This window comes from Tachyglossus aculeatus, chromosome 2, assembly GCF_015852505.1.
Source record: "Tachyglossus aculeatus isolate mTacAcu1 chromosome 2, mTacAcu1.pri, whole genome shotgun sequence".
Classification (NCBI taxonomy): Eukaryota; Metazoa; Chordata; class Mammalia; order Monotremata; family Tachyglossidae; genus Tachyglossus; species Tachyglossus aculeatus.
Window position 1 is genome coordinate 64,796,420 of NC_052067.1, and position 17,097 is coordinate 64,813,516.

At 41.7% G+C, this 17,097-nt stretch overlaps 1 protein-coding gene across 1 annotated transcript in view; it reads left to right on the forward strand.

Moving 5' to 3' along the window:
* The window catches only part of NOX3 (NADPH oxidase 3), a 66,275-nt gene that overhangs the window by 10,434 nt on the left and 38,744 nt on the right, over window positions 1-17,097 (forward strand). Inside the window, exons 5-6 of the mRNA XM_038741526.1 lie at window positions 10,869-11,014; window positions 12,063-12,244. Of these exons, the coding sequence (XP_038597454.1) occupies window positions 10,869-11,014; window positions 12,063-12,244 (328 nt within the window). The remainder of the gene's footprint in view (window positions 1-10,868; window positions 11,015-12,062; window positions 12,245-17,097) is intronic.

The window sequence follows — 17,097 nt, forward strand, 5'->3', positions numbered from 1 at the left end:
CTGGGATGTGGGCCAGGCACCCAATTCCCTCTCCTCCACTAAATCAGGATGCCTGGCCCCATTAATCTGAATGCTAAAGTGTTATGACACAGGCCTGTTTTCCTTTCATTTTTTTTAATCTTCCTGCATGAAGACAATATCGGAGCAGGAGGAATAGTCCAAAACAAAAGCAAATTTAATTAAGCAACCAGACATGACAGACTGTACAGGAGTGCCAATTAACACACGCTTTGGGTGTGCAGTGAGACCTGAAGTGAAGATTCTCGCAATTGATTTTTTTCATCCCAAGGAAATACTCTGTGACAGCATTGTTGTGTGTTAAAGGAGAAGGGTTAGGAAAGAGAGGAAGAAAATAAAGTAGATATCAGGGGGAGGCAGAAGAAAAAAGAAAGGAAGGGGAAGGGATCCAAAACAGAAAGAAAAGGGAAATAAAAGAAATGGAAGAAGTGAAACACTATTTGAGGGAAGAGTTGGCTTCCAGGAAGAGAAGGTACTAAAGAGGACATGAAAATTTTCCTGGGAAATGCTTTTGGTAAATCCCACACTCTCTGATTCCCAGGAGGAAATAATTTGTGGGAATTGAGGAGAATGGTGACATTTTTTGTTTTTGTTTACTAATTTAAAGCAATTTTCAGACAATTTCCCCTAGGCACTCCCTGCCAGGCTTCCCTCTTTTCTTCCAGTTCCCTGCTCGACTCATCATACCTGTCTGAAAAATGGGCTAATATCCTGGCTTCAGATTGAGAAAGATTTAGATGTATATCTTCTGGGTGTCTGGCATGGATGTCCCGCCAACACCTCAATTTTAGCATGTCCCAAATGGCACTCTTCATCTTTCCTCCCCAAACCTCTCTTCCCTCAACTTTCTCATCACTGTAGACAATACCACCACCATCCCTATCTCACAAGCCCAGCTTGTGATTTCCCTGCCCCTTGTCGCTCCCCACTTCAATCCATAATGCCCTCTGCTTCCCAGATCATTTTTCCAAAGAAAATCTTTCGGCATACTTTCACTGGAAGGTTAACCCACAACCTTGGTATTAACCTTGACTTTCTTTTATTCAGTCCATATATTCAATCTATCACTAAATCCCATTGGTTCAACCTTCATAACATCACTAAAATCCACCCTTTCTTCTCCATCCAAATTGCTACCACATAAATCCAAGCACCTAAGACTATTCCACATTGATTGTTATACCAGCTTCCTTGCTGAGCTCCCTGCCTTCTGTCTCTCTCCATGCCAGTCCATACTTCACTCTATGTCCATTTTCTACAAAAACATTCAGCCCATGTTTCTGCACTCCTCAAGAACCTCCAGTGGTAGCCCATCCACCTCCACATGAAACAGAAACTCCTTACCATGAGATTTAAAGCCCTCAGTCACCTTACCCCCTCTGATCTTACCTCACTGCTCTCCTACTACAACCCAGCCCACACACCATGCTCCTCTAATGACACCTATTCACTGTACCTCGATCTCATCTATTCTACTCACCGCCAGCATCTCACCTATGTCCTGCCTCTGGACTGGAATGCCCCTCATCTTCATAACTGACAGATAATTACTCTTCACATCTTCAAAGCCTTTCTGAAGGCACATTTCTTCCAAGATGCCTTCTGTGACTAAGCCCTCATTTCTTCTTCTCTCACTCCCTTCCATGTCACCCTTGCACTTGGATTTGCTCCTTTCATTCACCCCTCCCACAGCCCACATTTGTACATATCCGAAATTCATTTACTCATATTAATGTCTGTGTCTCCTTCTAGATTGTAGGCTCACTGTGGGCAGGAAACGTGTCTGCGAAATCCGTTATATTGTACTCTCCCAAGTGCTTAGTACAGAGCTCCGCACACAGTATTCACTCAATTAATATGACTGACTGATCTCTTCACTCCTCAAAAGGCTCGTTTCATCCACCCCCACATGAAGAAGAAACTCCTCACCTTCAAGTTACAGCACTCAATCAGCTCTTTCCCTCTTATCTGTCCTTGCTCATCTCCCCCTACAACTCATTCCGTTCTTCTAACTAGTTCAGCATGGCCTAGTGGAAAGAGCCCGCGTTTGGGAGTCAGAGGACATGGGTTCTAATTCCAGCTCTGCCATTTGTCTGCTGTGTGACCTTGGGCAAGCCACTTAACTTCTCTGTGCCTCAGTTCCTTCATCTGTAAAATGGGGGTTAAGACTGTGAGCCCCCCGTGGGATAACCGGATCACCTTGTAACCTCCCCAGCACTTAGAACAGTGCTTTGCACATAGTAAGTGCTTAATAAATGCCATTATTATTATTATTATTATTATTATTATTATTATTATTATTATTATTATCTGTAAAATGGGGATTAAGACTGTGAGCCCCATACGGGACAACCTGATTACCTTGTATCTACCCCAGTGCTTAGAACAGTGCTTGGCACATAGTAAGCGCTTAACAAATACCATAATAGTTATCATTATTATTTATTTACTGTGTTTCAATCTGATCTGGACCCCCTTGCTCATGCCCTCTCATTCCTAAAACTCCCTCCCTCTTCATATCCGAGAGGCCACCACATTCCCTATCTTCAGAGCCCTACTTAAATCTTATCTTTTCCAAGAAACCTTCCTGACTAATCCCTCATTTCTTATTCATTAATGATATTGAGTCCTTCCTCTGTCCAGAGCACTATACTAAGATTATGCAACAGATTTGATAACCCCATCCCTGTCCACAAGGAGTTTATTATAGAAAGGGAGTGACAAACATTGAAATAAATTGCAGATAGAGGAACTGGCAGGGTATAAAGATATGTACATGCGATTCACAGGGGAAAATAGGCTATAAAAATGAAGAAAAATGTATATTTGGGAACTTAACTAGGTCTGTTGGGGTGGCTAAAATGGGCCTGGTATGCCAGCTATCCTAATGTGCCTGTTCATATGAGGACATAATTCATAATCAGAATATATGTGAGTTTCATGATCCAAATGGGTTCTAATCCTGGCTCCACCACTTGTCTGCTGTGTGACACTGGGCAAGTCACTTCACTTCTTTGGGCCTCAGTTTCCTCATCTCTAAAATCAAGATTGAGACTGTGAGCCCCATGTGGGACAGGGACTGTGTCCAACCCGATTTGCTTGTGTACACCCCAGCACTTAGTACAGTGCCTGGCACACAGGAAGTGCTTAACAAATACCATTATTATTTATTATTATTATTATTATCCATTGGCCTTCCTTCTGAGATCCTAAACCTTTGGGGCTGAACCTCTTGCGTACTTTGAGATTGACCCTACCCCAACCCGGAGAGCACTTATGTGTATATCTTTATATTCTGTTGCTTCCCCTAGCTCCAATTTATTTTATTGTCCTTCACCCCCACTAGATTGTAAGCTCACTATGGGAAGGGAACGAATCTTCCTAATATACTGTGCTCTCCCAAGCACTTAGTATAGTGCTCTGTGCATAGCAAGTTATCAGTAAATAGCACTGATTGATTATTTGATTGATAGATGAGTAAAATGATCAGAGAGTTGGGTAGGTATCCAAGAGCAGTTGAGCAGAAGTTCCATATATTTATATTTCAAATATATTTATATTTGAAAAGAAAAAATTCAAAAGAACATTGGGTCTACTTCCTCCCCCTGCCCCACCCCCGACCCCAGTTTGCCAACTGTTTGGAACAATTAAGTGCTGGACCTCTGTCAGTCAATCAATAAACCAGTGGTATTTATTGAGCACTTATTGTACGTACAAAGTGCTTGGGAGAGTACAATACAGTAGAGCTAGTAGACAGAATCCCTGCCCTCAAGGGGATGGTTTGTCATTGATCCAGGAGAAAGAGAGAGACCAGAAAAGAAGTAATAAACCAATGATAGTAACTGAGTGCTTACTGGGTGGTCTGCACATGTACCAAGTGCTTGGGAGAGTAAAATGCAACCGAGTTAGGAGACATAATTACTTCCCTCAGGGAGTTTACAATTCCTTCTTAGGAGATGATTTATCATTGATCTAGGAGAAAAGGAGAGGCCAGAAAGGAAATAACAGAAGAGTCTTTAATATGAACTTTTTTAAAGTCCTCTTTTCCCTATTACTCAACTCCATTCAGTGCCTTGCTTCATCATTTCATTTATTAGCTTATAATTTACCTGTTTGGAGAAAAAGTAGCAACCTCACAAAATTAGACTTGCTGACTGCTTTAATATGAAATATTTTGAAAGACATTAAGTTATTTGCTCCATATTTCCTCAATTCAGAGAATTTTACTCTGGTGGATAAAATGCTGCCAACTTTAGTGGTCTTGTCAGCCAGTTATTTTATTTTTTTATGGTCTTTGTTAAACGCTTACTTAGTGTCAGGCACTGTAATAAGCACCGGGGTAGACACAAGCTAATCAGGTTGGACACAGTCCATGTCCCATGTGGGGCTCACGGTCTTAATTCCCATTTACTCCCACAGAGAAGTTAAGTGACTTGCCCAAGATCACATAGCAGACAATCGGCAAAACCAGAATTAGAACTAAGGTCTTTGGACTCCCAAGTCTGTGCTCTTTCCATTAGGCACACTACTTCACTGTGATTGGCTTGGTTCGGTCATGCATTGATTACTTTGCCTCTGCAAAATGGAGAAAATAATACCATAATCCTGGCAACCCAATGAGATGCTGTGACATGAGGCTTCCAGCAGAGTATTTATAATTCTTCAGAAGTTAGCATTTGATCCAGCCAACGGCACTTTATTCTACTCTTGTTTCAGCTATTTCACAGGATGGTCTCTGGTTATAATGGGGGGGTCAACTAAAAATTGAGGAAATTTAGAATATTAAAAACTGCCAAATGCTTCCAGACAGCTCAATTAAAACCATACTTACATATCTAAATATATTTTGGGATCAGGACCCCCACCTCAGGAAATTCCCAGGTTCTGCTGAAAATAAGAAAAATGCCACACTATTAGTTTTTACTTGTTGATTGATAGTCAGTCCTCAAGAGAAGCAGTGTGGCCTAGTGGAAAGAGCATAGGCCTGGGAATCAGAGGACCTGGACTCTAATTTCAGCTCCATCACTTATCTACTTTGTGACCTTGGACAAGTCACTTCATTTCTCTGTTCCTCAGTTACCTCATCTGTAAAATGAAGATTAAATCCTCCTCCCTCCAAATTACTCTGTGAGTCCCATGTGGGACAGGAACTGTGCCTCACCTGATGATCCTATATCTAGCCCAGTGTTTAGGAGAGTTCTTGATGCCTAGTAAGCACTTAACAAATACCATTAAAAAAAATAGAACCTGGAGGTTCTAAGAATCAGTGTTGCCTAGTGGGTAGATCATGGGCCTGGGAGTCAGAAATATCTGGGTTCCAGTCACAGCTCTGCCACTTGCCTGCTGTGTGACCGGGCAATTCACATAACGTCTCTTTGCCTTAGTTACCTCATCAGCAAAATGAGGATTAAGACTGTGAGCCCCATGTGGGACATGGACTGTGTCCAACCTGACTGCCTTATCTATTCCAGCACTTAGTACAGTGCCTGGAACATATTAAGCACTTAAACAAATAGCATAAAAAAACAATAAGGCTTTCACCGAGACCTCCCATATGTAGTTACCAGAAACACCCTCTGGAGGGTATTTTCTTCCCTTCTTCCCAGCCTACCATTTCCTTCCAGCTGGATCTAAGTGCTTAGATTAGATTAGTAGAACTTTGGATGGAGAGTAAAGAGTGGATTTTAGTGATATTGTGAAGGCAGAACTGACAGGATTTGGTGACTGATTGACTATGCAGGTTGAATCAGGGAGATGAGTTGAGGATAATGCCAAGATTACAGGCTTGCAGAATGGGGAGGGTAGTGATGTTATCTACAGTGATGGGAAAGTGTTGGAGGGGATGAGGTTTGGGTGGAAAGATGAGGAATTCTGTTTTGGACATCTCACACTGATGGCTAGTAAGACATTTGCCTGGTAATTAAGATTCTAGTGCACTTCAGACCGTTTTTTGAGCCCTGCTCACAAACATGTATCTTTGCTTTTCACATGACTTTTTTTAGCATATTCAGAAAAGAGCAACAAACAATGTCCAAACCAGCTATCTTCTCAACCCCTCATTGTCCTGCTTTTCAAATAGAAGGCTGGTTTATTAGATGTGGCCAACCTTTCAAGAAGTCATCTTCACATTGACGTTTGTATGCCAACTTCAAATTTATGTCATTTTTCCTATAAACTGAACCACAAGCTCTAATTGGTGAAATCATTAAGGAATATAATTAAAGCCTGGTGGAAGTAGGCAAGGGGGGTGGGTGTGGAGGGAAAAGAGTGGAGACAAAACAATGTTATCTGCAATCAAGGGCATGACTGAAAATTCAGTGAGGGAAATTCTTCCTTTGGCTTCCTGCCTTCTTACATGCCTGCCTATAATAAGAGCTGCTTAAGCATTATTAACCCACAATTATTATCATTATCATTACTGCCTACGTTTTATTAAATGCTTACAATATGTGAACCACTGTACTAAGGACCGGGGAGAATTAGTGAAAAGCAATTCAGATATAGTCCCTATCCCCCAAGGGGCTAGCAATATAGTTTGGAGGAACATACACATAGAACAATAAGAATATACTACCAGCAACAATAAAAGCTCAGTAATTGATAAATGCCGACAGGAAAATATGTCCACTGAAAACTACTTGGAGGGATTTTGTTATCTCACTCATCCTAGCAAACAGCCCTTGTGCAAAGAGCACAGGCCTGGGAGTCAGAGGTTCATGGGTTCTAACTTCAACTCTGTCATTTGTCTGCTGTGTGATGTTGGACAAGTCACTTCTCTGGGCCTCAATTATTTCATCTGTAAAATGGGGATTGAGACTGTGAGCCCCATGTGGGACAGGGAATGTGTCCAATCCAATTTGCTCGTATCCACCTCAGCGCTTAGTACAGTGCTGGACACATAGTAAGCACTTAAAGTCCACTGCTCTATAGATGTAGAACTGTGCATACCAAGTGCCCTGATTGATTGCGGGGAAGGGGGGAAACACAGAACTGGATCTCTGTCAAAGTGATGGTTGTCAGGATGGGGACAATTCCAATCATCCAGCTCCGGGTGACCCTTCTCCCCAGCACTTCCCCACCACTCCCTGCTGATCCTGGTGATCCTCTGAGGGATGAATGGGGATCTGCATGGCCTGGAGCTTAACAGATCATTCTTCTAGCCATCTTAACCCTCTTATCTTCCAAAATACAAAATTAGTTTCCCACTGTTTCACTGTATGATCGATGTAGATCTTCCTAGACTTTTTGGCTCATGGTGGGCCTGTGGAACCTACCATTTGGAAAAGTCATTTAAATGCAGACTCTCATCGAAGCTATGGTAAATGCCATTGTGGACTGTGCAAAGCCCTCTGCAGATTCAGTTATTTTCTAACATCTTCTTCCTGTAAACTGGGAGTTCCTAGTGCGCAGGAATCACATCTACCAACTCTGCTTTTTAATGGTATTTGTTAAAGGGCTTATTGTATGCCAGGCACTGTACTGAGCGCTGGGGTAGATACAATATCATTAGGTTGGATGCATTCCATGTCCCACATGGGACAAACAGTCTTAATCCCCATTTTACAGATGAGGTAACTGAGGCATAGAGAAGCTGAATGACTCTCCCAAGGTCATGCAGCAGACAAGTGGCATAGTCAACATTAGAGCCCAGGTCCTCGGGTTCCTAGGCTCAAGATCTTGCCACTAGGCCAAGCTGCTTCCCAACTATATTATATAGTACTTTCCCAAGCATATAGTACAGTGCTCTGTGCACAGTAGACACCAGTAAATATCATTGATTGATTGATCAAGTGCCACTACTGTGCTGTTACCTCACAAACCTCTGATTCCACCCAACCTGGTGTTACCACAACAGCTCAGTTGTCAGCCTATATACATTCAGGAACATGTGAATCAAAGACTATAGGTTAGTTTTAGGATGTTGAAATAAAAAGCTGCTGGAGGGATCTCAATGGAAAGGATTCTGAAGTAGTGTGGCCTAGTGTATAGAGCACAGGCCTGGGAGTTAGAGGACCTGGATTATAATTCCGGCTCTGCCACTTGTCTGCTGTGTGACCCTGGGAAAATCATTTAAATTCTCTATGCCTCCAGTCCCTCATCTATAAAATGGGGGCTTAAGACTGTGAGCCCATGTGAGACATGAACTGTGTCCAACCCGATTAGTTTGTATGTACCTCAGTGCTTAGTACAGTGTGTAGCACATAGCAAGCACTTAACAAATACCATAAAGAAAATGTGCAAATTCTTCAGTGTCTGTTATTCCAAAAATGCTTTCTAATGCAGTTGTGCTAGTAGCTCTGTGCACATTCAAGAAACTCCCTCATTGGTCTTGCTTATTATGATTTAATGGGATTTACAAATGAATGGAATTCATGGAGCACAACCACCGACATCCACTTTCGGGGAAATAAGACAAAGGTTGAAAAAGTCCAAATTCTAGCTGCTGAGACACTTGCAGGGCTCACATCAATGCTAGTTGAAGAAGAGTCAGAATTTATCCCCAGGTCTTCATTTCTAAAGGATGGTTAATTAGGAAGTGACCAACTTCAAGTTAGCTGTTATCACTGACTGGCAGGAGGAAAGATAACAAGAGCTGACCAGACTTCCAGGATTCTTCCTCAATTACGATTCCTTTGATCTCTCTCAAAAAAGGACTTACTTAGGGCAGCCAAGTTCTAACTGTAACTCTTCTGCTTTTTCTTTTCCATACTAGCTCCTTATTTGAGCTTGCATGTTAGCTCACCAATTAAGCATGGATGCAGTGTTTCACAGATTCCTGCTCCCTTTCTACTCCAAAAAATACTTTGGTCGGCCGATAAATTGTGTCAGTTTAGGCCATGACCCGACCCAATACAATATACTGGTGAACCTGAGTGCACTGTTAGAAGGGTGGCCTTGACTCTTCAAACTGCAACATATACTAGTGGAGAGAGAGAGACGAAGTTCACAAAAACCAACCTGCTGGTTCAACATAGATAATGGCTCTGTATTTACTGCTAAAATCCATCCTTTTCTCTCCAACCCAACTGCTACTGAGTTGATTCAAGCATTTATTATATACCACTTTGATTCTGCATCAGCCTCCTTGCTGACATCTTGCCTCCTGGCTCTCCACACTCCTGTCCATACTTCACTCTGCTGCCCAGATTATTTTTCTACAAAAACATTCAGTCCATGTTTCCCCACTCCTCAAGAACCTCTAATGGTTACCCATCCACTTCTGCATCAAACAGAAACTCCTCACCATTGGCTTTAAAGCACTCCATCAGCTTGCCCCCTCCTGTCTTACCTCACTGATTTTCTACTACAACCCAATCAGCATGCAACCTTCCTCCAATGCCAATCTACTCATGTACTTCATTCTCATCTATCTTGCCACCAACCCCTTGCCCATGTTCTCCCTCTGGTCTGGAACTCCCTCCCCCTTCATATATGCCAGACCACCAACATCAAAGCCTTATCAGAATCCTACATCTTCAAAGAGGCCTTTCCTGACTAAGCTTTCATTTCCCCTATTTCATCTCCCTTCTGCATTTCCTATTCACTTAGATCAGAAATCTTTAATCACTTGATAGTTACTCCATCCTCAGCTCTACAGCACTTATGTACATACCCAAAATTTATTTTAATGTCTGTCTCCCCTCTAAACTGTAAGCTCCTTGTGGTTAGGGAATGTTTCTACCAACTCCGTTGTACTCTCCCAAGCATTTTGTACAGCGCTCTGCACACAGTAAGCACTCAAATGTCACCAATCGATTGTTTTCTGAAATAAAGTCCCCATTGTTGACACTGCCACCTCCCTTCCTAACCCCTGTTGCTATTACCAGCTCCTCCACAAGACAGACCATGGGCTAGAGAAAGTGTGCAGTGAACAGGTACTTCTGGGAAATATAGTTGTACTGGCTTTCACACAAGTGTGCACATGACAACTGCCTAATTAGAGATGGTATAGTAGACCAGAAGTATATTGTAGGCATTTCTGGCTGCTGGGAAACTCTGAGAATAGTGAATTGAAGCTGTTCCACTAGTCCAGAGATCAGAAAGATACATCTGGCCTAATCTGAAGTTGCGGCCCCAGCGAGTTCACAGAAGTGGAACAGAGGAGGGGACCTCGACTTCATAAAATGGAAGCTCAAGGAAACCCATTGCCAATACCTAGGGAACAACTTAAGTCGGCTATTCTTCCACCCCACCGTGAGCCACAACAAAGCAACCAACAAACCATATACTCCATGGCAGTGAAGTTTACCACTGACCACACAGAGAGGCCAAGCAGCTGCACATGGCTCATGAGTGGCCAATTGGCTGCAATAGTTAAATTTAGCCAGCAATGATTGTTGTGGTTTTGTTACTAAGCACATGTGGAAGGCTCCATTCACCTGGGCAGTATGACACCCCTGTTTGTCAGTAATAAACATGATAGACACATACATGAATGTGCCTGTTTTTCCATGTAGTAGAGGCTATGCGAATATAATCGGTGCATGATTGCATATGAGCAAGAGCTTTTTTTTTTTATCAGAGTCAGATGAACTGGATCATGACTATGACTTCTTCCTAATTTTTCTTTTCCATGTATGGATGGATGTCTCTCTACACACTAATTTCTCATCTCCCCAAAAATATTTTGCTCCTCTTTCCTGCTAATACCCTCCTTCCTTTCTGCCTGCTTTCTATTAACACCTACGCCTTTCCAAACAATATCATAAGGGCCTGGGTGCCCTCTCAGAGGAGATAGTGTTGGCTTATGAAGTTTAAGAAAGCATATGAACATTTTCTCTTCCTGAAAGAAAAAAGCATCTTAAAGGCCAGTAAATTCTGTAGAATTTGAATTTTTCTCTTTGATGTAGCCATCCATGTTGTTGCACACATGGTCAACATGGAGCGTTATTATGTGAGCCACTCGATTGGAGCCGGCAAGCTGAGGAATAAGCTCTCTTGGATTGGCAAGTACCCAAATGAAACCTACTTGAACCCAATCAGAAAATATGACACAGTGAGTATTCATTTCGTGCTTGGTCTTTTTTTTTTTAATCATCTGATAAATCTTCCTCTTTTGATCCTGCAGTCACAAAAACTATATTTCAAAACCTTTTAATAAAGAGAGAGAAGAGGAAGTTCTACCAAAAGTGAGCATCGATTTCAGCTACAATTGTCAATTTTTTGCCATTAATGCTGCAACTCTATGCCCACGATGTAAGTGGGTACTATTGTAATTAGTTTACAGCCAAAAAATTATGCTAGCAAAAAAATGCAATAAACCTGTTAAGAAACCAATATTTTAAATGAAAAATCAGTGCCTGATGAGACTTCTCCCCTCCCACTCCCGCACCTCAGGGTCAGCCTCTGGCTTTGACTGTGAAGTGCTGACTGAATTCAGGATTCACGTAGTGAACAGAATGGAACTGGCTGTTTTTAGTTTCAATTTACCAGATGTTTCTTTGATCTGCTCTCTTATAGCATATATTTTTGCACAAAAATGAATAATTATTGTGTATTTCAGACATTGAAAAAATTGGCAACTTTCCTAGTGTTTTGAGAAAATGGATAATATTTATTGTTTTCTTACCCATCTCATGATAATTGTAGGGAAGATAAATGAGCTAGACCCAGAGGGTGGTTTGAATATCTTACAAAAAATCCTCCATGTAAATGCCAAGTAGAATTGTGCTATGTTTTATTATCTAATGAGGGCTGGATTATTTTTTCAAAATGAGTTGAGGCAGGGCAGAAAAAATCACAGCTCATCCCTTTGTTGATTGAGGCAGGTATCAGTTGAATAAATGAACCTGAATCTGATTGTCTTTGCCAGTCAGTTCCTACAACAAGGTGCTTTTGCTATCTTGGAAGAACTCTTACATCAATCAATAAATCAGTGGTACTTATTGAGCACTTACTATGTGCAGAGCACTGTTCTTATCACTTGGGAGAGTACAGTACAAGAGAATTAGCAGTCACATTCTCTGCCCATAATGAGCTTGCATCTCAGTTGTAACTGAAAAGGTTGCTATAAATATCTTATTTCCTAATGTTCATTTTACTAGAACACCATTACTGAATCGCTAACAACAATAGCTGGTATAACTGGACTGGTGATCTCCCTGGCTCTAATTCTGATCTTGACCTCATCAACTGAGATTATCAGACAGGCGTCCTATGAACTCTTCTGGTATACACATCATGTTTTTACTATCTTCTTCATTAGCCTTGTCGTCCATGGAGCAGGGTAAGTCGATACTCTATACTCACAATATACTATTCTCCTCTCTAGGCCAAAGTCCCTAAATTTAACATTGATAGTATTTTTGACACCAATCAATCAATCAATCATATATATTAAGCACTTACTCTGCACAGAGCACTATACTAAACGCTTGGGAGAGTACAATACAATAGAGTTGTGGACACGTTCTCGGTCCACAATGAGCTCACAATCTAGAGGGGGAGGCAGACATGAATATAAATAAAGAAATTACAGATATGTACATAAATGCTGTGGGGCTGAGGGAGGGGTGACTAAAAGGGACAAATCAGGGAAGGAAGTGGGAAAAGAGGAAATGAGGGCTTAATCCAGGAAGGCCTTTTGGAGGAGTAGTGCCCTTGATAAGGCTCTGAAGTTGGGGAGAGTAGATTCCTGGCACACAGTGGCTGACTAGAATGAATGCAAGTTTGAAGAAAACTTTTTCTAAAATAGGATCATAACCAAACAAGCAAATGATTCTTACATTTTATTCTTTCATATGGTCCAAAATCTTATTTTAGATAAGTAAATTACAGAGTCTCTTACTGGTAAAAGAGGAGAAGAGAATGCTACGTTCAGAGGGTGGATCTACAGTTCTGGAACTGGAGTGGGATGATCCAGATTTCGGCCCTCACTTGAGCTGTGTTGCTGGGACTCTTAAATTTTGCTGTTAATACTGAAAAACATAAGGGGAACCTTCCTGGCAGGCTGTGTTTTGAGCATGAGATGTTCTGAATGATCCTTTCATTGGAATACTTCACCAAGAGATTTTAGTCAGGTATCCCAAAGGGTTTCCCTGTAGAGAATTGGGAAACTGTGAAGGGATGTTTAACTGGTGTCAAGATGTGTCACCTCTAGAGCATCTTGTAACCCTAGAACTGTTTCAGGTTGGAGGTGATAGCTATAGCTTCCTTGAGGGCATCAGTTCCAGCAGAACAGCTTTCTTTCCAGGAGTCCAGAGCAGTTCCTGACTGCTCCAACTTCATTCTCCACCTGGGGCGCCAATGGGTTTAGGAGAGTCCTGGAGCTGGTACCACTGTAGGGTAGCTATCTATTCCTTCATCAGAAGTGAAATAAATAAAGAGAAGCAGCATGGCCCCATGGCTAGAGCCCGAGCTTGGGAGTCAGAGGTCATGGATTCTAATTCTAGCTCTGCCACTCATCTGCTGTGTGACCTTGGGCAAGTCACCTAACTTCTCTGGGACTCAGTTACCTCATCTGTGAATTGGGGATTGAGACTGTAAACCTCATGTGGAACAGGAACTGTGTCCACCTTAGTTACCTTGTATCTACCCAAGTGCTTAGGACAGCTCTTGACACAAAGTAAGTGCTTAACAAATACTATTATTATTATTATTAATAATAATAATAAATGTGTCAACCCTCCTCAGTCACTTTGCTTAGCAGGTAAGAAGCAGGGTGGCCTAGTGGAAAGACCATGGCCCTAGGAGCCAGAGGATTTAGACAATAATCCTGACTCTGCTGCCAGTCTTCAGTGTGACCTTGAACAAGTCACTTAACTTTTCTGCACCTTTCCTCAACTGTAAAATGGAGATTAACTACCTGTTCTCCCTCCTGGTTTGAGTGTAAAACACACATGGGAAAGGGACCTGACCTGATTAATGTGTATCTACTCCTGTTCTTAGTATAGTGCTTGTCACATAGTATGCGCTTAACAAATAGCACAATTATTGTAATTATTATTAGTTTCTTAGTAGCTAGTGTGCTATTGAAAGAATTGAAAATAGAAATTGGAAATGCATTATGTCTGTACAACCAAAGCATTCACCAAACAAATCCTTGAAACCTTCTCCTTGAGTTAGATAAGCATGATAATGTCCAATTACACTTAAAAAAAATAAACTTAGGAAAGAGAAATAGAAATTCTGAGGCACAAAAATGTGGCATACAGGAATAGAATCTAATGGATTTTCACCCCTTTGGTTACAGACCAAAGTTCAAAACATCCACACTGCCCCCAAACTCAATCCCAGCCCAGGTGAAGCAACCCTGACATTTAATATGCCTTTTATTTTACAAATAAAAGAAAGTTTCTTCAACTACACATTAACTCAGAATATTTCAGACAGTGAATATTCAGACTGTGTTTCCCAATCCCACAAAGCCTCTCCCATAGAATTCAAATTTGTATACAATTTTCCCCATGAGCCCCAACAAGTTAAAATCCTCTAGTGTCTCCCATTGCAGATGTATAGTGATGGATTTGTAACCAGTGTGACAGGGACTGCCAGACACATATTGATCTTTGAAATCATCTTTAACAAAATAACAACCTTAATAGCAGCTCCTGCATGGAAGGCAGTTCTCAGAAGTCAAGAAACATCTCAGTCACACTGAAAAAAGAGGTTAGCCTCATTTGGATTAGATGAAACAAAAAACAAATTTATCCTGCTTAGAGAAGATTCTATTAAATGAAAAAGCAGCATTGTCTAGTGTGAGGAGCATTGTTCCTGGGATTCAGAGGTCCTGGATTCTGACCCTGACTCTGCCATTTGTCTGTTGTGCGACCTTAGGCAAGTTACTCTGTGCCTCAGTTACCTCATCTGTAAATTGGGGCTTGAGACTGTGAGCCCCATGTGAGATATGTACTGTGTCCAACCTTGTTAGCTTGTATCTACCCCCAGCTCTTAGCACAATGCCCAGAATATATTAAACACTTAGAAAATACCATTAAAAAAATTATAGGTGACAATATATTGTGTTGCTGAATTGAACCCACTGAACAGAAAGCTTTTAAATAGGAAAAGTGAAATTTAGAGTTTACTGATTTGACAAGTGCTTAGGGATTCATTCATTCAATTGTATTTATTGAGCACTTACTGTGTGCACAGCACTGTACTAAGCACTTGGGGAGTACAAGTCGGCAACATATATAGTTCCTACCCAACAACAGGCTCCTAGAAGATGTTGGGGCAAGTGAAGGAAGATGCTCAAGTTTTCTATGAGAGAAGGTTTCAGCATCAAGGGCCCATTGTTAAGGTAGAGAAGAAGAAACTGCAAAAAAAATAAAAAAAGACCAAGGTGATATGTGTGACCATCATCAGAAACACCTCCCTCCTCTCCCACCCGACAACCACCCCCACCCCAAAGTGGGCTGGCCATTGATAACGGGACTTAATGCATGGTTCTGGGCTCTGATGAGTGTGTCTACTGTTGCTGACTTGTGTAAAGCACTTGAACCTTGAACCTGTAGTTCATATAGATGTTTGGTCCACCTTTTATCATGTAATTGCAGCATCAAATTTTTTTATTTTATTTGTAAAGCACATACTATGTGCCAGACACTGTACTAAGTGCTGGGGTAGATACAAGATAATTAAATTGGACTTAGCCTCTACCCCACAGAGGATTCACAGTCTTAATTCCCATTTCACAGATCAGGTAACTGAGGCATAGAGAAGTTAAGTGATTTGCCCAAGGCCTCACAGCAGACAAAAGGCAGAGCAGGGATTAGAACCCAGGTCCTTTCAGTCCCTGTCCTCTCAGTCCATGACCTGTGCTCTTTCCACTAGGCAAAACTACTTCTCTGGCTTTAAATTACAGTATAGAACAACTGGATGTTAAGTAGCCTTGCTTAGGCCCTCACATTAAAATTCACACAATTGGGTAAGTTAAAGTCTTTGGCTATGTGAGGTGCGTTAGCATCAGTGGGGAGAATCCACCTCAACTCAGTGGTGTTTTAAGAACTTAGTCTGTTGTACTTTCCCAAGTGCTCAGTACAGTACACTACACACATTAACCACTCAATAAATACCATTGATCGATTGCTTGATTGAATGATAGTCCAGACATTTCAGAGAAACACTGGGACAGCAGTAAATTGAATGGGAATAAGTCCAAGTTTTGAAAGTGGTTCTTTGTAATGACTAGGAGGTCCTTGGGTGCATGCCAGAAGCAGTCACTTACAGGATTACCAGGTTCCAAAATAACACCCTTTGTGTGACCTGACTCCTGGGACAGTTTTGGGAGATCCTGGGGCAGTTTTTGGTCCAACCTGTCTAGAGGAAAGACCTGGAAACTCCCCTAGGCTAGTCTGTCAGTCAATCATATTTATTGAGCACTTACTGTGTGCAGAACACTGTACTAAATGCTTGGGATAGTACAATATAACATAATTGACTGATGCATTCCCAGACCATAACATTCATTCCTTCATTCAATCGTATTTATTGAGCGCTTACTGTGTGTAGAACAGTGTACTAAGTGCTTGCGATAGTACAATATAACATAATTGGTAGATGCGTTCCCAGACCATAACATTCATTCCTTCATTCAATCGTATTTATTGAGCGCTTTCTGTGTGCAGAGCACTGTACTAAGAGCTTAGGAAAGTACAATAGAACAAGCTGCTTCCCTCACCACACTACTCTGAAACATGCTTGAGGCAGTTAGAGAAACTGAGCTGACAGATTCTGCCTTGCCTGTCTCCATGCCTGACAGTGCTCAGTGAAGAGGCCCAACAACCAGCCTTGTGCCACTAACTAACATCTTTCTTCTAGGACTTTAATCACTAAGCATCAGGACTGAGGAAGGTGGAAGTGCTATGTGCATGTGCACTGAGAACTAAATAGTACAAAGTAGCCAATTAACTGGAATCAGCAATCGGCACAAGCTGCCTCCTAATTAAATGTAACAGATCACAGAAGGGTGTGTTCCAATCATTCCTCATTCCCTTGTGTTGTCTCCAGACTAGAATTTGTTCATTCTCTATCTCCTTCTCCATCCCTCCATCCATCCCTTCCCCTGCCTCTCCCTCCTGCCTTTTCCCCTCACTCTTTCTATAACCCTCCCCAACTCTCTCTCCACCACCACCCTTT